At 38.4% G+C, this 17,858-nt stretch overlaps 2 protein-coding genes across 3 annotated transcripts; both read right to left on the bottom strand.

The window, feature by feature from the left end:
* Positions 1–1,957: 1,957 nt before the first annotated feature.
* Positions 1,958–8,399, bottom strand: LOC132042224 (phragmoplastin interacting protein 1). 2 transcript variants are annotated; one of them, XM_059432829.1, is made up of 4 exons: positions 7,866–8,399; positions 6,845–7,037; positions 2,865–2,911; positions 1,958–2,783 (listed from the first exon to the last, which is right to left on the bottom strand). In XM_059432829.1, the coding sequence occupies exons 1-4, from the start codon at positions 8,330–8,332 to the stop codon at positions 2,264–2,266; spliced, it is 1,227 nt and encodes a 408-aa protein (XP_059288812.1). In that variant the 5' UTR covers positions 8,333–8,399; the 3' UTR covers positions 1,958–2,263. The 2 variants fall into 2 exon arrangements, with proteins under 2 accessions (XP_059288812.1, XP_059288813.1); XM_059432830.1 differs by having other exon boundaries at positions 6,845–7,016.
* Positions 8,400–15,478: 7,079 nt separating this feature from the next.
* Positions 15,479–17,551, bottom strand: LOC132042223 (uncharacterized). The gene is made up of 5 exons (XM_059432828.1): positions 17,077–17,551; positions 16,806–16,988; positions 16,548–16,757; positions 16,130–16,375; positions 15,479–15,759 (listed from the first exon to the last, which is right to left on the bottom strand). Exons 1-5 carry the CDS (start codon positions 17,549–17,551, stop codon positions 15,479–15,481), a joined length of 1,395 nt encoding a protein of 464 aa, XP_059288811.1.
* Positions 17,552–17,858: the final 307 nt, after the last annotated feature.

The raw sequence follows: 17,858 nt of genomic DNA, 5'->3' as shown, positions 1-17,858 counted from the left end.
TGAACCGTACGGTCTGACACCCGTACGGTTGTTAGCACAAATAGTGGAACGGTTTTACGACGCGTGGCAGACTCACAACTGATTATCCGGACCAACAGACATGCACAATCGGGCTCAGATTATCCGGACTAACGGACACGCTTATTTTGGCTCGGATCTGCTGTGTCCGGTACAACACCCTGGTGTGGAGCAAGATCGAATGGATTTGTGCCCATTTGAGCCTGTCTTTTGCTCCGGTCTTACCGGTAACAAATTAACCCGATTTTTACCGTATACAGTTGCAATCTCTAAATACTTGTACTTCTATTCTTTGTTTCACATAAAAACACTAAATTCGGTGAGCGGAATCGTTGTCTCCTTAACAAACAAGGACCCCCTCTACGCCTCAACAGTGCCACACCATAATCTTTATTGTGACGAGGGAAGCATATAGGGCTAGCCTCCCGCTCCACCACTGATTTTTTTTCTTTTTTCTTTTTTTGCCATATTATAAGCAATCTCTGTCTAAGGAAACGAAATTGAGTCTTCAAAGTCCTGGAAAAAAAAAATTCAAGTCTTGCGGAAAAAAGAAAGTAGCTATAAGAAATAGGAATGTGTAACCGGTTTTAATGCCTTTTACAAAATGATATATAGTGTTATGAATGTGGTAATACTCTAAAAGGTGGGTATTTAAGAAATTAATTCTTTAAAGTTGATATTGAACGTAAATTTCCCATATAGTTTTAGATTAAGAGTCTCCCACACTTTTTTTGGACAACACTGAAAATTTTGAGGACTAGAGTTACCTCGTTTTGTAAGTGCGTATACTTAGGGCATAATACATAAACAGACCCTCTAATTCCGCCTTAGCAGGCAAGTATGCCTTTCAACTTTGGGTATGCACAAGTAGGCACCTCAACTTGTCTCCACTTTGTCGGCTGAACACTCCAACTTACAAAATGATCATCTAAACACCTCCAAAAATTTATGTCCCTCATCAGCATTTGTGTTTACATGTTCAACTTTATACAAATTGAGGTGTCTACTTGTGCACACCCAAAGTTTGAGGGATACTTGCCAGCTAAGACTAAGTTGCGGGCCTGTTTGTGCATTATGCCTGTACTTGGGGGATAATCCTTCTTTTTTTTTTTTTTAACGGTAAAATTTTTATTGAAAGAAAGTATCAAGAGATACAATTAGTACAAAAACACATGGAATGCAAATCAAAATTTAAAGAACATAAAGCCTACATCTACTACCTGTCCCTAGCGAACCCAAGATATCCATATACTCATTTGTCCTACCCATAAGACTGCCCCATAAGAAAAGATTTTGTAAACATTTGTTCTTAATTCTAGAAATACAATCACTTTATGCTTCAAAACAAGCTCTATTCCTCTCCGGCCATAAGATCCAAAATATGCATAAAGGAATAGTATTCCAAATCTAGTTCAAGCCTTTCTAAATCCTTTGCCCTTGCCAGCACTCAAGAACATCCCTATGCTATTAGGTATTGCCCAGAGAAAATCCCTTATGTTTCTGAATCCTTCTCTTGATTGAATTTAAGTATGTTCTTTACGATCTAATGGAAGGCTAAATGACTTTGTTCAGTTGGTCGTCCGTTATCATACTTTAGGTTCTTTACACCTCTCTTGACCATCATCTTTTTTCTTGTTTCCCTTCTCTTTTTATTTTTTATTTTTCCATTGTTTTTCGTCAATAGTGGCGCAGGATTTGAAACTTGATAAATAATAGGCTTGTTTCTCTACCATTCTCTATTTAAATACCAAACTTTTATTCGCGACAAGGTGTGAACCCCTGACGTGTGACTAACCGACACATCACTTGTGCCGCTCTTACCACAAGACCAAAATCCAAAACCTTGGGGCTAGTGTAACCTTTCAATGAAAGCGAATGATTCAGAAGAGCTTCTCGTATGGGCAAACACCAACAATTTTCCAGAAATACGTCAGAAAAGTGGATGCAAATGAGCAGGACCGCAGTGTAATAATTGGTATTCTCATGATTCTCGTACAAGTAATCTATCACATGTTCCTATTTTCTGCTTTGCTGCAGACAAAATTGAAAGAACATTGGAAGTACTTGTTAAGCTCACACTACACAACATCAGCTGAATCCTTCTAGAAATAACACTCGACCACTAGGAAAGGAGCAAATAACGGACTTCTAAAAATGTTGTCCAAGTGGATAAAAAATCAACACCAAATTTTCGATGAGCACAGCTCAGATCAGAATTTGTGAATATGTAAGTCTCCTACCAAAATCAAGTAGCAACTTGTTCTGTCTGATCAGTTTCTTGTTTCTTTGGACAAGAAGATGAAAGGTGGCCACGCTCTCCACATTCGTAACATGTTCGCCTCCTTATCTTTGCGCTAACAGTGCTTGTTGCAACGCTATCCACATTTTGATCTTCCGGCGTAGGTCTTGAATTGGTTGCCCCTCCTTTCTTTACAGCTCCTTCCTTTGCAACAGCACAACTTATTCTAACAGGTCTACCACATACAATCTTTTGATCCAACTTTAATGCCATGTTTACAGAGAGACTATCAGCAAAATCCACATGTGCATAACCCCGAAATTCTCCTGTTTCTTTATCTTCACCGAATCGAATAGAACTTATGCTGCAATCTGAAAAAAGTTTCTTCAAGTCATCCTCTGTTACATTCCATGATAAGTTACCCACATATATCCTATTATACCCCGCCACCATGTTTGGTGAGAAGTTGGACACTTTGTTAGCTCTATCTGACTTGTATGACTGGATTTTCAGGAATAGTCCACCCCTGGAAGAAGATATAAGTGTTAGTGAGAAGCGAGACACAGAAGATTAACTTTCTCAATGACGAATGCATGATTGCACTTACATATCCGAACCATCCAGTGCCATAGCTCTCTGAGCGGCTGCTTCAGTCTGGAAAATAAATTTAGAGAGAAACCCACTCAACTAGCAATTTTTGTAAGAAACCAACACGAAGAAAAGGAAAACCAACCAAGGGTCTGAAAGACAAATTATATAAGGTGGCTTAGGTCACAAAAACAAGAATCAAATGCAAAGCTAGGGTTGTTCTGTTCAGATTAGCAAGGTACTTCGTAACCGTGTGAAAGTGGATAACTTGAACTCTTGCTGCTGCTCTCAAATAAGAAAATAGAATGATTAACTAACAAAGGTGTAATGGCCTCAACGCAAAAAAGAATAACCAATTCATGATGCTTGACATTTCAAGAACATAACTTTGCAGAAAGCTACATGAAAGACAGTTACTTTTATAGTAGGCACTTCAAGACTAATTGTATATGATTCTTTTTTTGATTGGTAGAAACAATTTAAAAGACAAATGCGATCAATTTTGCAGAATGTCTATATAGTTTGGAGGAAATAAATTCCAAAAGTAGCACTCTTATTATTAATTAATACTGAGCAATATACAAAATTGTAAATTACGTTCGGCCAGCGACTACAACCCCATGTGTTTCTAGTCTCTAGATGATGGAACTCCAACACCCTCTATTCCTCTAGTTCTCGCTCTCAGTGAAATTATTCTTAAAATACTATAATGATTACTGACAAAATATTCTAAGAGAAAAGGTCAAGTCATAAGAATATTCTCTATCTACTTTAAAGTAGGTAGGCATAAGTCCAGCCATCCCAATCTCCACAGACGGGGAGCCAGTTTCCCATAAGTCTGACACGTGACCATGGAACCTACTTAGATGCTCGGTTCTGTTATCTCAAGATCATTACCAGCAAAATTAAGTTGATTCCACAGAATCAATTTCGCCAACTATAGCTCAAACCAAAAATTATGAGAGAATCATACGCTCACCACATAATTATGTAATAATATCAGAGTAATACCCCGGGGAAAAAAAAGGGAAAATTTCACTTATAAACAATTTATGGGTCAAAATTACATATTCATAGCCCATATTTTAAATTACAAACCTATAGCCCAACATTTCATGGCCCAACTTGAATATTCACTTTTATACAACAATATACAACTTTATACACCTACCGTAGACAATGTATACACCTTGTATAAAAGTGCATAATAACGTGTAAGACTAGTATACAATATTATACAACAATATATAACTTTATACATCTACTGTAGACAATGTATAAACCTTGTATAAAAGTGTATAATAATGTATAAGACTAGTAAAAAAACTGAAGAGGAAAAAATGGCTATGGCGGGTAATTAAAAAAAGATGGGCTAAAACGGGTAAATATTTTGCCATAATTGGCATACAGTGTAAAAATCCCCCCCCCCCCCCACAAAAAAAAAAAGGAAGAGTAGAGAAAAGTACCAAGTCCTCCAACCCTTTCAAGAATAAGAATCACAAGAAAAACATGAATTTGAAGCAGTAAACATGTAAGTAACAGAAATGGTATGTGAAATAGAATGAGTATAAGCTTCGGAACAAATTCCGGAAATAAGGAGGTACAAATGTGAGCCCACAAAGCATCATTATCCAAAATCTTTGCGGGCAGTGGAAGAAAAGGATTAGAAATGAAAGCTACCATTTGAATCTGCCACATGCCCACGAGTGAATTTAATGAACAGAAGTAAAAGGTAAGCTGTTTTCGCGGCTTGATCTCATGACATCCAGGTCAGACAGCGGCAACTTTTATAATTGTGACAACTTTACAAGGCTCCCCTTTTTTAAAATAAAAAAAAACATGTATTAGCTATAACTATATCACAAGAGAAATCAACTCTAGTATAGCCTTTCCTTGATCATTCCAATACCATAATTATATTCTTCATGTACTTGATAAAAACCGTCCTTATCTTTACCTACATGACAATTTAGATCTCCCCCAACAAAGAATTTTTGGTCTTCTGGAATCCGCTGAACCAAGGCATCCACATCTACCGAAAATCCAATTTTAGCTCTCTTATTAAGTCCTATTTGCCACAGCACATGCACACTAATGATATTGATTGTTTGCTTTCCACTGACAAGCCTTAATCTCATTTTTACCTCTACAACCTTATTCTTGAGTCCTAGTTCTACAATTATTCCCATCACATTCCTAATTTTATTGATCCCACAATACAATAATTTATCATCAGTGTTGGCTACATCTCTAGCCTCTGGCCCAATCCATTTAGTTTCCTGTAGGCATGTACTATTAACTCTTCTTTTATGGTATCCAAGTCCATCGATTTTCTCATCAAAAAGCCTATGTTCCCGCTACCTACCCTAATCTGACTCTTTTTTTCCAACTTGGTGCCTGGGCAAGCTATCTACCCTAATCCAACTCTTAGACTAGCTTATTTACCCTCATTCACCCATCATACAAGGAACCTTTTCCTATTTGCCACCACATCTGGGTGTTGATATGGGGGAGGCGGGACTAGCTTCTTTGTCCAAACTCGTCCATGAGGTCGAGACCTTTTCTTATTTTGCATCACATCCGGGTGTTGATGTGGCAGGACTAGCTTCTTTACCCATACCCGTCCATGATGTGAGAACCCTAGCTCATACTCCCTCACATTCGGAGGGGTGATGTGATGAGGATTCTCATAATTGAACTAAATACATTCAAATATTAGTCTATAAGAAAAATTGTATAGGGTAGTCAATGCCAATAATTAGAATAGTCAATCATGTAGTTTGCCTCAACTTCCATTAAATTTTGGCTCATGTGATTTCTTTCCATTCTTTGCCACACATGAACATGCTTGATATTTAGCAGGCTTCAAGAAATGGAGTTTCCTGTACTAGCTAATGTAAGCTATAAAAACATAAAATCCCTAGAACATGCCATAACAGTTCATTTATGCCTTAACAAATAAGCAGCCAATGCAAGGAAACAGTTACTAGTATTGGTCAGCATCACATGAACAAAGCATATACAAGCTAATTCATTGCATCGAAAAGATGCTTGACAATTATTAGACAGATACTTATCAATACTCATCTTGTACAACTTATTTGATATTTCCGTAATTCAAAGAACAGGGATAACAGAAAGAAGATTCTCCTATCTATTAAACCTGTCAGATAATTGCAGCTAAGTCATATAAGATGAGTATTAAAAAAGGTTAAATTTGCAAGATAATTGGAGAGTTAAGTGCAAAGGCAGAGGAAATTTCATGAGGACAAAAGTCAAGGGTCTTTTGGCTTCATCATGAAGATAAAAACACGAGCTTTTGCATAAGAGAGTGCATGCCAACAAAAGGTAAAACTACATCGATAAAATGGAGATTCAAGGAGAATTGTTTCATGAACAGCCCAGGATTAATTAAATAACATATAATGGACTTTAATTGCAACTAGTTTAAGGAGGAGGAATTGTGGAGACCTGATTGATGTGATCGAAATCTGGTTAAGCATGATGAAAAAGATTGGCAAGGCCCTTTACTGACAAGGAGGTGCTCAAAGTCATTAAAGACGGTGCTGGAGACAAAGCACCAAGGTCGGGATGTCTTTACAGTGGCATTTTGTCAAAAATGCTGGTGTATCTTGAAATACAATATTATGAGTACATTCGAGCATTTCCTCCCAAGAGGATGCATGGAGAAAGGCTTTAACACAACTTTTATTGCACTCAGACCTAAGAAGCTGGATGCAAAGAATGTTAGAGATTTCAGACCCATTCAGTGGGCAACATCTATAAAATTCTTTCTGAAGTGCTTATGGAGACACTCAAAAGAGTGATGGACAGTTTGATATAGGAAAATCAAAATGCTTACATCGGCATACTTCAAAACTTTGTCACAAAATTGTGAGGCAACAAATACATCCAAGACATTTAAGCAACATTCTCTGAAAATAGTGCTAAGGATACCAACAACACTATTAGAAAACACAGTTCACCTGAAGAATCTACCTTAAGAGTGATAATGGCAATTCCTCTGAACTTTCCACTGTCAGCGAAATTCATACAATCAACCTCTGTAATGGTGCCACAGCCTTCAAAGTAACTTCTAATATCATCCTCAGTGGAATAATAAGGAATTCCTCCGACATAAACCTTTTTAGACATATCACCACTTTCTTCCCTGGAACAAACAGGCATATTCCTACAGCAACATAGGTGTCAGAAACGAACAAGAAAATGAAAGAACAGATCCGAAATCATGCAACGGATAAGAGTCGAACAAGAGTCTTATGAAACATAAATCAAACAAAAAGTCATGAAAGAAGTCCATCCCCACAGCCCAAAAAACAAGAGTTTGATGCAATGTCGGAGTACTCGTCTATTTCACATAACCAACAATTTCAAACATTCCGTGGTGCTTAAATTAAAACCTAAATATGCCCTTGAATTGGCACACCAGCAAACCCGAGGTTAGACCTGACAACAAATAATTGTAATTTGAAAGTAAATACGCGTCTAGTGGGCTTCATAAGTTCAGCAACTTAACAAAAGCAAATCTTTTTTTAATCATACCAGTGGTTATTTTGATTCTCATGTGAAAACTAAGCACCAAATATAGACCAGTAAATTTACTATTTAACTTAATAAACCAGAGAAGGTCAAAAAAGTTCCACAAAACAAGTTCTCCTCCATCCATTTTAACTTGTCCATGTTTGATTTTGCACACCCTTTAAGGAGCAATAAACAAAGTGGCAATTTTACTATATCACTCCTAATTATTATAAATCATCTAAATAGTTGAAATCAATAAACACATACTTTAAAAATTGTACAGCCACTAACAATTCCTTCAAGTTTTCAACCCAATAACTAATAATAAGGATAAAACAGCTCTTGATTTTCCAAATTGGACAAGTAAAAGTAGTATAGTGGACAACTAAAAATGGACAGAGGGAGTAACAATTAGGTAAAACATTCCAAAACAGGAAACTGAAAGCTAATATGACAAAGGAATTTCCATATTTGATACCTCTCCTCAGTTTTACTAGGCTCTTGTGCTTCTTCTTCTTGTCCATTTCCTGCATCCCCAACATTCACACTGTTCGTAACTTCACCATCTTCTACCTTCTGTTTCTTCCCTTTCTTCTTGTTCTTCTTCTTCTTCTTAATAGGCTTTTTCTCTTGCTTCAACTCCCCAGTATCCTTCTTTTTCTCTAACCCCTCAGTTTCATCTCTCTTCCTTTTCTTATCTTTTCCTTTAATCTGTTCACTCATAGCCACAACCTCTTCTTTATCTTTCTGGCCATCTTGCAAAGTAAGAGCCTTTTCTCTACGTTTATCCCTTTTGGATAATCTGGGTTTTTGGGTCACTGAAGTAAGAAGAGATTTGAGGGATTCTTGAGATTTTGAATTGAGTTTGACCTCAGAAGCAGCTAATAACAATTCAGATTTAGCTTCTCTTAGTTTTTGTTTCAACTTCTTGTTTGATTGAACCATTGCCAATGCAATGCTGCGGAAGGTCAATTTGATGGCGGAACAAAACCCTGCTAAAACCTTGTCTTTTAACAAAGGCCAAACCCATCCACAAATATCGTTGCACTTCTTCGACTGAAACATTTACATGTGGTTTTTGTTTATTTAGAACCTTCGATTATTATTTATTCCACTTAAACATTTTGCAGACCGTTATTGGAGCAAAACCAACACCAGGTGCCTCATATGGATTAAGTGGCCAATTAAATTGTACGTATCATTTAAATTGTACCAACTCAATTAAATTGTTAACTCATTTTAATTGTAAATTCACTAATTTGTAAATTCGTTGAGTTTTAACCATTAAAAATTGGGGCTTTTGAGCTTGTTGGATGTGCAATGAGGTGGCTTCTTTGGTGTTGGTTTTTGCTCCGATAACGGTAAAAAGTGTTGTCTGGAATACAGAACGATCACCCTTGCCTAGTGTCGGAATAGGCAGTGACTTAAGTGCCTGGCCGAGTGAGTTGGACGACCACAATGTGTGTCACGGGTTTGGCCTTTAACAAACCGTCATCGTGTGGGACACTTTTATTTTTCCTTGTCAAAATGAAGGCGGCATATTTTCATGAATACCCTTAGCCCGGGATTATTAGGTGCAAAAAAAAGCCCTAAGCTTTTAAAAGGGAAAAGGGTCAAAAATACCCCTCTACTTTAGAAAAAGAGCTAAAAATATCCTCCGAACTTATTTTGGATCAAAAATACCCCTTTCATCCTTAAAATTTTCAAATATACCCCTGTTTTGATGGAAATCAAAATAACCAGAAATTATTTTTAAATCCGCTTGCATTAAATAATAATTCAAAGATCCCTTATTCCTCAAACTAAACCTACGTATTGGGGGAATAAGGGGATCATTGGGGGAATAAGAGGATCTTATGGGTTATTATTTAGTTGGGTCGGGTTTAAATGATGAAGCGGGTTTAAGATATGATTTCGGGGTATTTTGGGGGATAATTTCCGACAAGATAGGGGTAAGTAAACTAACGCAAGCCGGAGAGGTCATGGAACCCTTATAAGGTTAAGGAGGACTTCTAATAATTGCTAAACAAAGGTCTAAAGGTTTCGGGATCAAGTGAGACTTTAAGAAGAATTAAGTTTGTGAAAATTTGGCGAGTAATTTTGGACGAGAATTTTGGTCCAACTTGAGATAAGCATATCTCCTAGAATATGAGAAGTTATGGAATCCATAAACTATGTAAATTCAATTTTAGAGAGTCTTCTTTCCAATGCAATTGAAAAATCGCAATTTCGAAGTACGGGATGAAAGGACGAGACGTACTTTGAAGTACCGCTCGCACCTTCTGCCCGTACTTGCCCCGAAATTTCTAGAATGTTGAAAGTCAATAGAAACTTCCTATAAATTGATTTTCACGACTTGGGGTCATTTTATTTGATCAAAATAGATCCTTCTAAACCCCTTAAGCTCTCTCAACCATTTCTAATCATCTCTAATCACCCGTAAACATTCCAAATCAAATCAAGAGAAAATCAAACCTTGAAAACCTAAGTTAATTTATGGAAGATGGATGTTCTTGCTTTCACTTGGAGTTGTGGGGATTAAGTCTTGGAGCAAGTTGTATGAGCTGAAATTCTTCAAATATAAGGTATGTTCTTCATCTTATCTCTTATATTAAGTTAATTTGAAGGTTTAGCAAGTCTTAAAAAAAGTGGAAAGAGTTATGGGGAAAAGTTCAAATATGAATTGATGATATTTTGAGTTGTAAATTAACTTGAGCTATAATTGTTAGCATGTTATGAGTGTAATCTTGTTATGAGGGGTAATAATGATGTTGAGAAAGTGTTGTATACAAGTGTATAAGGGGTGTATTGAAGTTGTTGTTATGGATTGATTATGAAAAGAAGTTTTGGGATTGAAGTGAGTATAATTTGAATGTAATCTTTTGATTATGGAATTGTTGATGTTTTATTGTGGTTTGGGAGTTGGAGGAAATAGAAGATATAAGGGGAAATGCTGCCCAATTTTCATTAACTCATTTATTAATTTAGTTTGACCATATAAGCGTTTCAATGACTTACCCGTAGTGCGAATCATCTTGAATGTAGATTTGCAAGCTCGGGAGGATAGACATTGAGTGGTTAAGTAGACGACGAGGTATGTCAAGGCTATCCCTTTCTTTCTTACGGCATGATCTTTTTGATACAAATCCATTCACATGATATCCATAATGCCCTTATTGTTAGAAATGCTAGAAGCTTATGGTTCTTGAGGTTCTTATGATATTTTTGATAATTGTCTCATGATTGGTTGATCTCTATCTTATGGTTATTGATCTTATTATTGATGTTGATCTCATCTTATGATTATTGTTCCTTCAAGGCGAGACATGTCCACGATAATAGTTCCATAATGATAATCGGAGGTTACCGACCTTGCGTCACTCCGATAGAGTCATAGCTTTTCTTTGAGCACTTATGCATGCTTTATATATATGTATGTATTTTCTTACACCGAGCCGCGCTATGTCGGCGGCACGACACCTACTTTCCATGTGTACACCACTTTGCAAAGTCAAGTACGATAACACCCGAGCCATTATGGGCATTGGATGACACCGAGCCTATATGGTCAGTGCACGGGATAGATATATGTATATGTATGGAAATGTTTTTTTAAAAAGGCAAGCGTACATGACTCGCGCTTAAGAGGCATTCGATGTACGTGTATCTCTCTTTGTCTCGTACTACTTTCCATATCTTTTTATTATGTTGTTATTCATGCCTTAACATACTTAGTATATTATTCGCATGCGCGTCCTTTTGTTTAGGACGCCGCGTCATGCCCGCACGTAGATAGGGAGACGGATCGAACCACCGGCCGTTTCAGCGTTGTACGACAAGAGCACTCCACTTGTTCCGGAGTAGCAGTTCAGTTGGTATGATTCTTTTGTGCATATAAGGGCATGGCGGGGTCCTGTTTCGCCATTGTCATAGTATGTACTCCATGTAGAGGCTCGTAGACATGTGTACGATGTATTTTGACGGCCTCGTCTATATTTAGTTATATCTCGATAGCCTTGTCTCCCGCTTATATATGAAGCACGATTGATGATGTACATTTATATATATCTTTTGGTACGTGGCCCTTTTAATTCTGACAGTTATATGAAGTTAGTTTCATGGCCCACCTGAATATGACTATGAGATATCGCATTGAGGTACTAAGCAGTGTCACATGCCTTAAACCATGGCCTAGAGAAATATACACACTCGATGTACTTGCATGTGACCGAGAGAACCCATAGGCTAGCTGAATCAACATGTGATATCAAAACATACTAAAATAAGAAATAAGACTAACACATGCTGATCTACTAAAAAGTTTGCCTAAAATATATTAAAATGCGGAAATACTGTTTAAGTCTAAAACATCTGAAATCAATGCCAACAGGGCTAACACATCAAAGCTTGCTAATATCTGACTGACTAGACTATGTCTATAAAGCCTCTACGAATCAAAAAAGCTAATCGCTTAAAATTAGAAAGATCGAAAGCGGTGGATAACGCCACTGAGAAATCGGGGCTCTTAGTACGAATACGAATCAGTGATAAAAAGGTACATCGAGAATATTTGAATTGTATTGGTATGTAAAGCAACTAAAAAGAAATATAAGTATGCGAACTTTGAACTAAACGGGAAGGAAAGGATGCGAAGTACTCCCGTTCTAAATGAAGAATCACTCCGTATAATCAGATATAAGTTATGGCACTAGGGCCGAAATAATGTCCACAAAATCTGTGGCCTCGAGGACAAGCAATACGTACATAAATAGCTGTGGCCTAGGGCCCAAAATACGGATATAGGTATTCAACATTAAGCAATTTACAAGACTGATACTGGGCTATAGCTGATAGCATGATAATTGTTTCTGATTATGGAACTTAAGTCAATAAGTGATTATAGTCAATAAATGATTATACACTGACGGAGACTTATATGATATTAATACACAAGTCTATAATGACTACGTACTGAGTTCATGATATTCAAAATGATAACCATGAATGAATTATGAAACTATAACCTTGGAAGAGAGCGGCTTTACAATTATTCAAGAAACTAGGGCTAAATTGCATTCTGAGTCAATTTACTGATAAGTGTGAAGAATGAGGTGTAGGGAAAATCATAAACATTCCATAACGTAGATAGTTAGCCTCACATACCTGTATACGCTCCAAAATTTACAAGAAGGGTCTGAACTTTGAGAAGAATCCTAAAAGCCTAAGTCTTGAACCCTTTAGATGGGTTTTCTCGAAACCCTAGGTTAAGAATGATGAATTCTTGCTTAATGTTACTTAACATATGTTAGAATCCATTTGAAATAGGTTGGGATCGCTTACCTTAATGTTCTTGGTGATAGAGAATGAGAGTTGTTCGTTCTAGTGCTTGGAAACTGGTGAAAAGTGAAATTAAAACTAAACCCCTCGTATTTATAGATTCTGGTGGACACAGGCATTGTACGGGATCCATAGTGGTTCAAGAATTTGAAAAATAAGAAAAATAAAGTGGGCGTGCTTATTTTCAGACACTGGTGAAGGACTATGTCGGCATTGTGTACGGGGGAGAAGTACGCCCGTCCCGTACATCCCGAGTCGTACCTCACTTTGTGGCCCGTGACTCGGTTTTCTCCAAATGTCAGAAATATCAGAGTCTCCGTGATGTACGGCACGAGGTGCCCGTTTCCAAGTGAGTCGCATAATTGACGTCCTCGAGGCCAAAATTTAATTCTAAAACTTTTGTCTTGGTTTAAGTCCTCGAATCACGAGTCAAAGTTAGGGTATGAGGTGTTACAATATCCCCCCCGGGGATCATTCGTCCTCAAATGATGGATCATGGTAAGGCAAGACTGATGGGAACATGTGAACACTACTGTCATGAATACTAGACTAAAAAGAATCTTGAATCAATGGCTTTTACAACCGGAATAACTACTACCGAACCGAATGGAATGGAATGCGGGCCGAGTGACTACTAACTTGCGAATACGGAAGCAAAAGGAAACTATAGAATGAAATGTGAATGGGAAGATAAATCACCTTCAACATTTTCTGCTGACTCTTCAAAGAGATGGGGATATCTGGACTTCATGTCCTTTTCTGCTTCCCACGTAGCCTCCTCAACTTTCTGACTCCTCCAAAGGACTTTCACTGAAGCAACTTCTTTTGTTCTTAACTTGTGAACCTAACGATTAAGGATTTTCATTGGGACTTCTTCGTAAGTCAAACTATCATTGACTGTTATGCTATCAGTTGGGACAACCAACAAGGGGTTTCCCACATACTTTCTCAACATGGACACATGAAATACTGGGTGCACAGCAACCAAGTCTTGCAGCAACTCAATCTCATAAGCCACTTGACCAATCCTTCGCAAGATTCTGTATGGTCCAATATAGCGGGGACTAAGTTTCCCCTTCTTTCCAAATCTCATGACACCCTTCATAGGTGAGACCTTAAGAAACACCCAATCATTAACTTGAAACTCTAAATCTCCATCTCACATCCGTGTAAGACTTCTGGCAACTCTGAGCCGTTTTCAAATGCTCCTGAATTAACTTGACCTTCTCCATATCCTGATAGACCAAGTCTGGTCCTAACAACTCTGCTTCACCAACCTTAAACCACTCAAGGGGTGATCTACACCTTCGTCCATAAAGAGCTTTAAACGGTGCCATCCCAATACTAGCATGGTAACTGTTATTGTAAGCAAACTCAATAAGAGGCAAGTGATCATCCCAATTACCTTTAAAATCGAGGACATATGCTCTCAATATGTCCTCAAAAGTCTGAATGGTACGCTCTGCCTGGCCATCTGTCTGAGTATGAAAAGCTGTGCTAAGATTAATCTCGGTACCCAATCCTTTCTGAAAGGATCTCCAAAAATTTGTTGTGAACTGGGCACCACGGTCTGAAATAATGGACACTGGAGTCCCATGAAGTCTGACAATTTCACGAATATACAACTTGGCATAGTTCTTCGCTGAAGCTATTGTCTTAACTGGCAAGAAGTGCGCTAACTTCGTAAGTCTGTCCATAATCACCCAAATCGAATCGTGCCTCCTAGCTGAACGAGGTAGACCTGTTATGAAATCTATATTTATCATCTCCCACTTCCAAATGGGAATATCAATATTCTGAGCCAAGCCACCAGGCCTCTGGTGTTCGGCTTTCACTTGCTGACAATTTGGACATTTAGCCACAAAATCTGCTACATTCTTTTTCATATCGTTCCACCAATAAATCTCCTTAAGATCATGATACGTTTTCATGGAACCTGGGTGAATGGAATACCTGGAATGGTGGGCGTCTGACATAATTCGCTCTCTGAGCCCATTTACATCTGGAACACATAATCTGCCTCGGTATCTTAAGGTACCGTCATCTCCCCCTTGTTCAAAAGTCGTTGTCTTATACCCCTCTTTCAGCTGCAACAAGTAGGGATCCTTATACTGCTTCTCATTAACTTCAATGACTAAGGAGGAAAGAGCTCTATTCTGAACGATCACACCGCCATCCTCGGAGTCCAAAAGTCGAACTCCAAGACTGGCCAAACGGTGAATTCCTTGGTCATAACTCTCTTATCTATATCAACGTGAGCTAAACTTCCCATGGAATGCCGACTAAGAGCATCGGCTACAACATTTGCCTTCCCTGGATGATAAAGGATGTCTACATCATAATCCTTAAGCAATTCGAGCCATCTTCTCTGCCTAAGATTCAACTCTCTTTGCTTGAAAATATACTGCAGGCTTTTATGATCAGTGAAAATATCAACATGCACTCCATACAAATAATGACGTCACATCTTAAGTGCAAAAACCATAGCTGCCAATTCAAGATCATGAGTCAGATAATTCTTTTCATAAGCGTTGAGCTGCCTAGATGCATAAGCTACTACCTTACCATGCTGCATTAAAACACATCTGAGGCCAACTCCCGAAGCATCACAATATACTACGAACCCTTCGGTTCCTTCTGGTAGCGTCAACACCGGAGCAGAAGTCAATCTCTTCTTCAACTCTTCGAAACTCTATTCACATACATCTAACCATTGAAATTTGACTTTCTTCTGAGTCAACTTAGTCAACGGAGCTAAGATAGAGGAAAATCCCATGACAAATCGCCTGTAATAGCCTGCCAGACCAAGAAACTCCTAATATCTGATGCTGAGGTGGGTCTGGGCCAATTCTTAATAGCGTCAATTTTCTGAAAATCAATTTTAACACCTTCGCCTGAAATCACATGGCCTAAGAATGCCACTGACTTGAGAGAAAACTTACACTTAGAGAATTTATCAAAAAGTTTGCGATCCTTGAGTGTCTGCAATACTATTCTGAGATGTTCTAAATGATTTGCCTCACTACGGGAGTATACTAAAATATCATCAATAAATACAATGACGAATAAATCGAGATATGGCTTAGACTACGTTCATAAGATCCATGAAAATTGCGCGTTCGTCATCCGAAGGACATGACATGAAATTCAAAATGGCCATAACGGGTTCTGAAAGCGGTTTTCGGAATATCAACTTCCTTAACCTGTAACTGATGGTAGCCTGATCTGAGGTCAATCTTGGAGTAACACTGAGCACCTTGAAGTTGATCGAATAAGTCGTCTATTCTGGGAAGTGGATACTTGTTCTTAAGGGTGACCTTGTTCAACTGACGATAATCTATACATATATGCAAGGATCCATCCTTCTTTCGGACAAACAAGACCGGTGCCCCCAAGGTGAGACACTTGGCCTTATAAATCCTTTGTCAAGGAGATCTTTCAACTGAACTTTCAACTCTTTTAACTCTGCTGGGGCCATTCTATACGACGGAATAGATATCGGCTTAGTGTCGGGAAGTAGGTCAATCCCAAAGTCAATTTCCCTATCGGGAGGAACTCCGGGTAGATCATCTGGAAAGACTTCTGGAAACTCACTGACAACTGGTACTGACTGGAGAGTCGGAGTCTGGGCATCTGCATCCCTGACTCGAACTAAGTGGTAAATATACCCCTTGGAAATTATCTTTCTGGCTCTAAGATAGGAAATAAATCTACCCTAGGTACTGCTGAATTACCCTTCCATTCTATAAGCTCATTGGGAAAATCGAAGGTTACTTGGTTCTACAACCCATTAAGGCATGACAGGACTCTAACCAATCCATACCCATGAATACATCAAAGTCTACCATCTCTAATTCTACTAAGTCTACTATGGTACTGCGGTGGTAGATTAAAACTGGATAACCCCTATAAATACGTCTAGCTATAACTGATTCCCCGACTGATGTGGCTACTTCGAAGGATTCATGCAACTTTTCGGGTTCTGTCCCAAATTTCTTAGCAATGTAAGGGGTTATGTAAGATAGAGTGGAACCTAGTTCCATAAGAGCAAAAACATCGAAGGTGAAGACTGTTAGCATACCTGTGACAACATCGCCACGAGTCTCTGTATCCTGACGTCCTGACAGTGCATACAGACGGTTCTGACCACCGCCCGTATTTCCAGACTTTGCTGCCCCACGCCCCTGCTGGGCTTGGGAATTTCGAGGAGCTGCTGAATTAGTGGACTGAGCTATATTACCGTTACCTCCGGTATTCTGTCTTGCTGACGGACAATCCCATAGAAAGTGACCTGGCTGACCACACCCAAAACAACCATCCATGCCCGAACGGCATACTCAAGTACTTCTTACCACAAGTGTTGTAAGTCGGGTGTTGGAAACCACGGTCGGTCATGCTGGACTGTGACTGTAAACCTGTTGTTCTGAAGTTTTGGCCTTTCTGATTAAACTTGGACCTCTGAGATGGAGCACTAGCTGTAGAGGGAGCAGGTCCTGATGACCTATTCTTAAAGAACTGACGATTCCCACCTCCTTGAGATCCTTCCGGACTGAAATTACCAACAGACTTAGCCCTCTTGCTGAATTCCCTATCTTTCTGCTTCTGCAGGGCTTCTTCTTCCTTCAACCTAGTCTCATTACCTTGCACAAATGCCAGTATCTTGGAAATAGTCATCTTGTCATTCTGAGCAGCTGTATTGGCATCCCTATGCAATTCGGGTTTAAGCCCAAGTACAAACCTCCTAACCACGACCCTCATATCAGGAACCATGTGAGGAGCATGTCTGGACAATGACACGAACTTGAGATAATAGTCCAGAACAGTCATTGTTGACACCCAATTTCGTCCCTCCTTTATTCCTATTTTTTTTTAATTATTTTTTGCGGGCTTCTAAATTTATTAACGAGCTAAATACTTTATTTTCACTACTATTTTTTTTATTTTCTACTACTATTAATATTGTTACTTTCATTTCCACTATTACTAGCAGTACGTTGTTTCGTCATCATTTCATTTTTTCGGATTTGGACTAGTTAAATTAATTATATCTCCACACTTTATTAAATCTTTATTTTTCTACTTATTAATCACCAATTTTCGGCCAAGCTTCAGCCCAATAAATGGCCCAAAACCT

This window comes from Lycium ferocissimum, unplaced genomic scaffold (genome assembly GCF_029784015.1).
Source record: "Lycium ferocissimum isolate CSIRO_LF1 unplaced genomic scaffold, AGI_CSIRO_Lferr_CH_V1 ctg14168, whole genome shotgun sequence".
Taxonomy (NCBI): Eukaryota; Viridiplantae; Streptophyta; class Magnoliopsida; order Solanales; family Solanaceae; genus Lycium; species Lycium ferocissimum.
The sequence above is the reverse complement of the archived record's forward strand: the minus strand, read 5'-3'. Positions and strand labels throughout refer to the sequence as shown.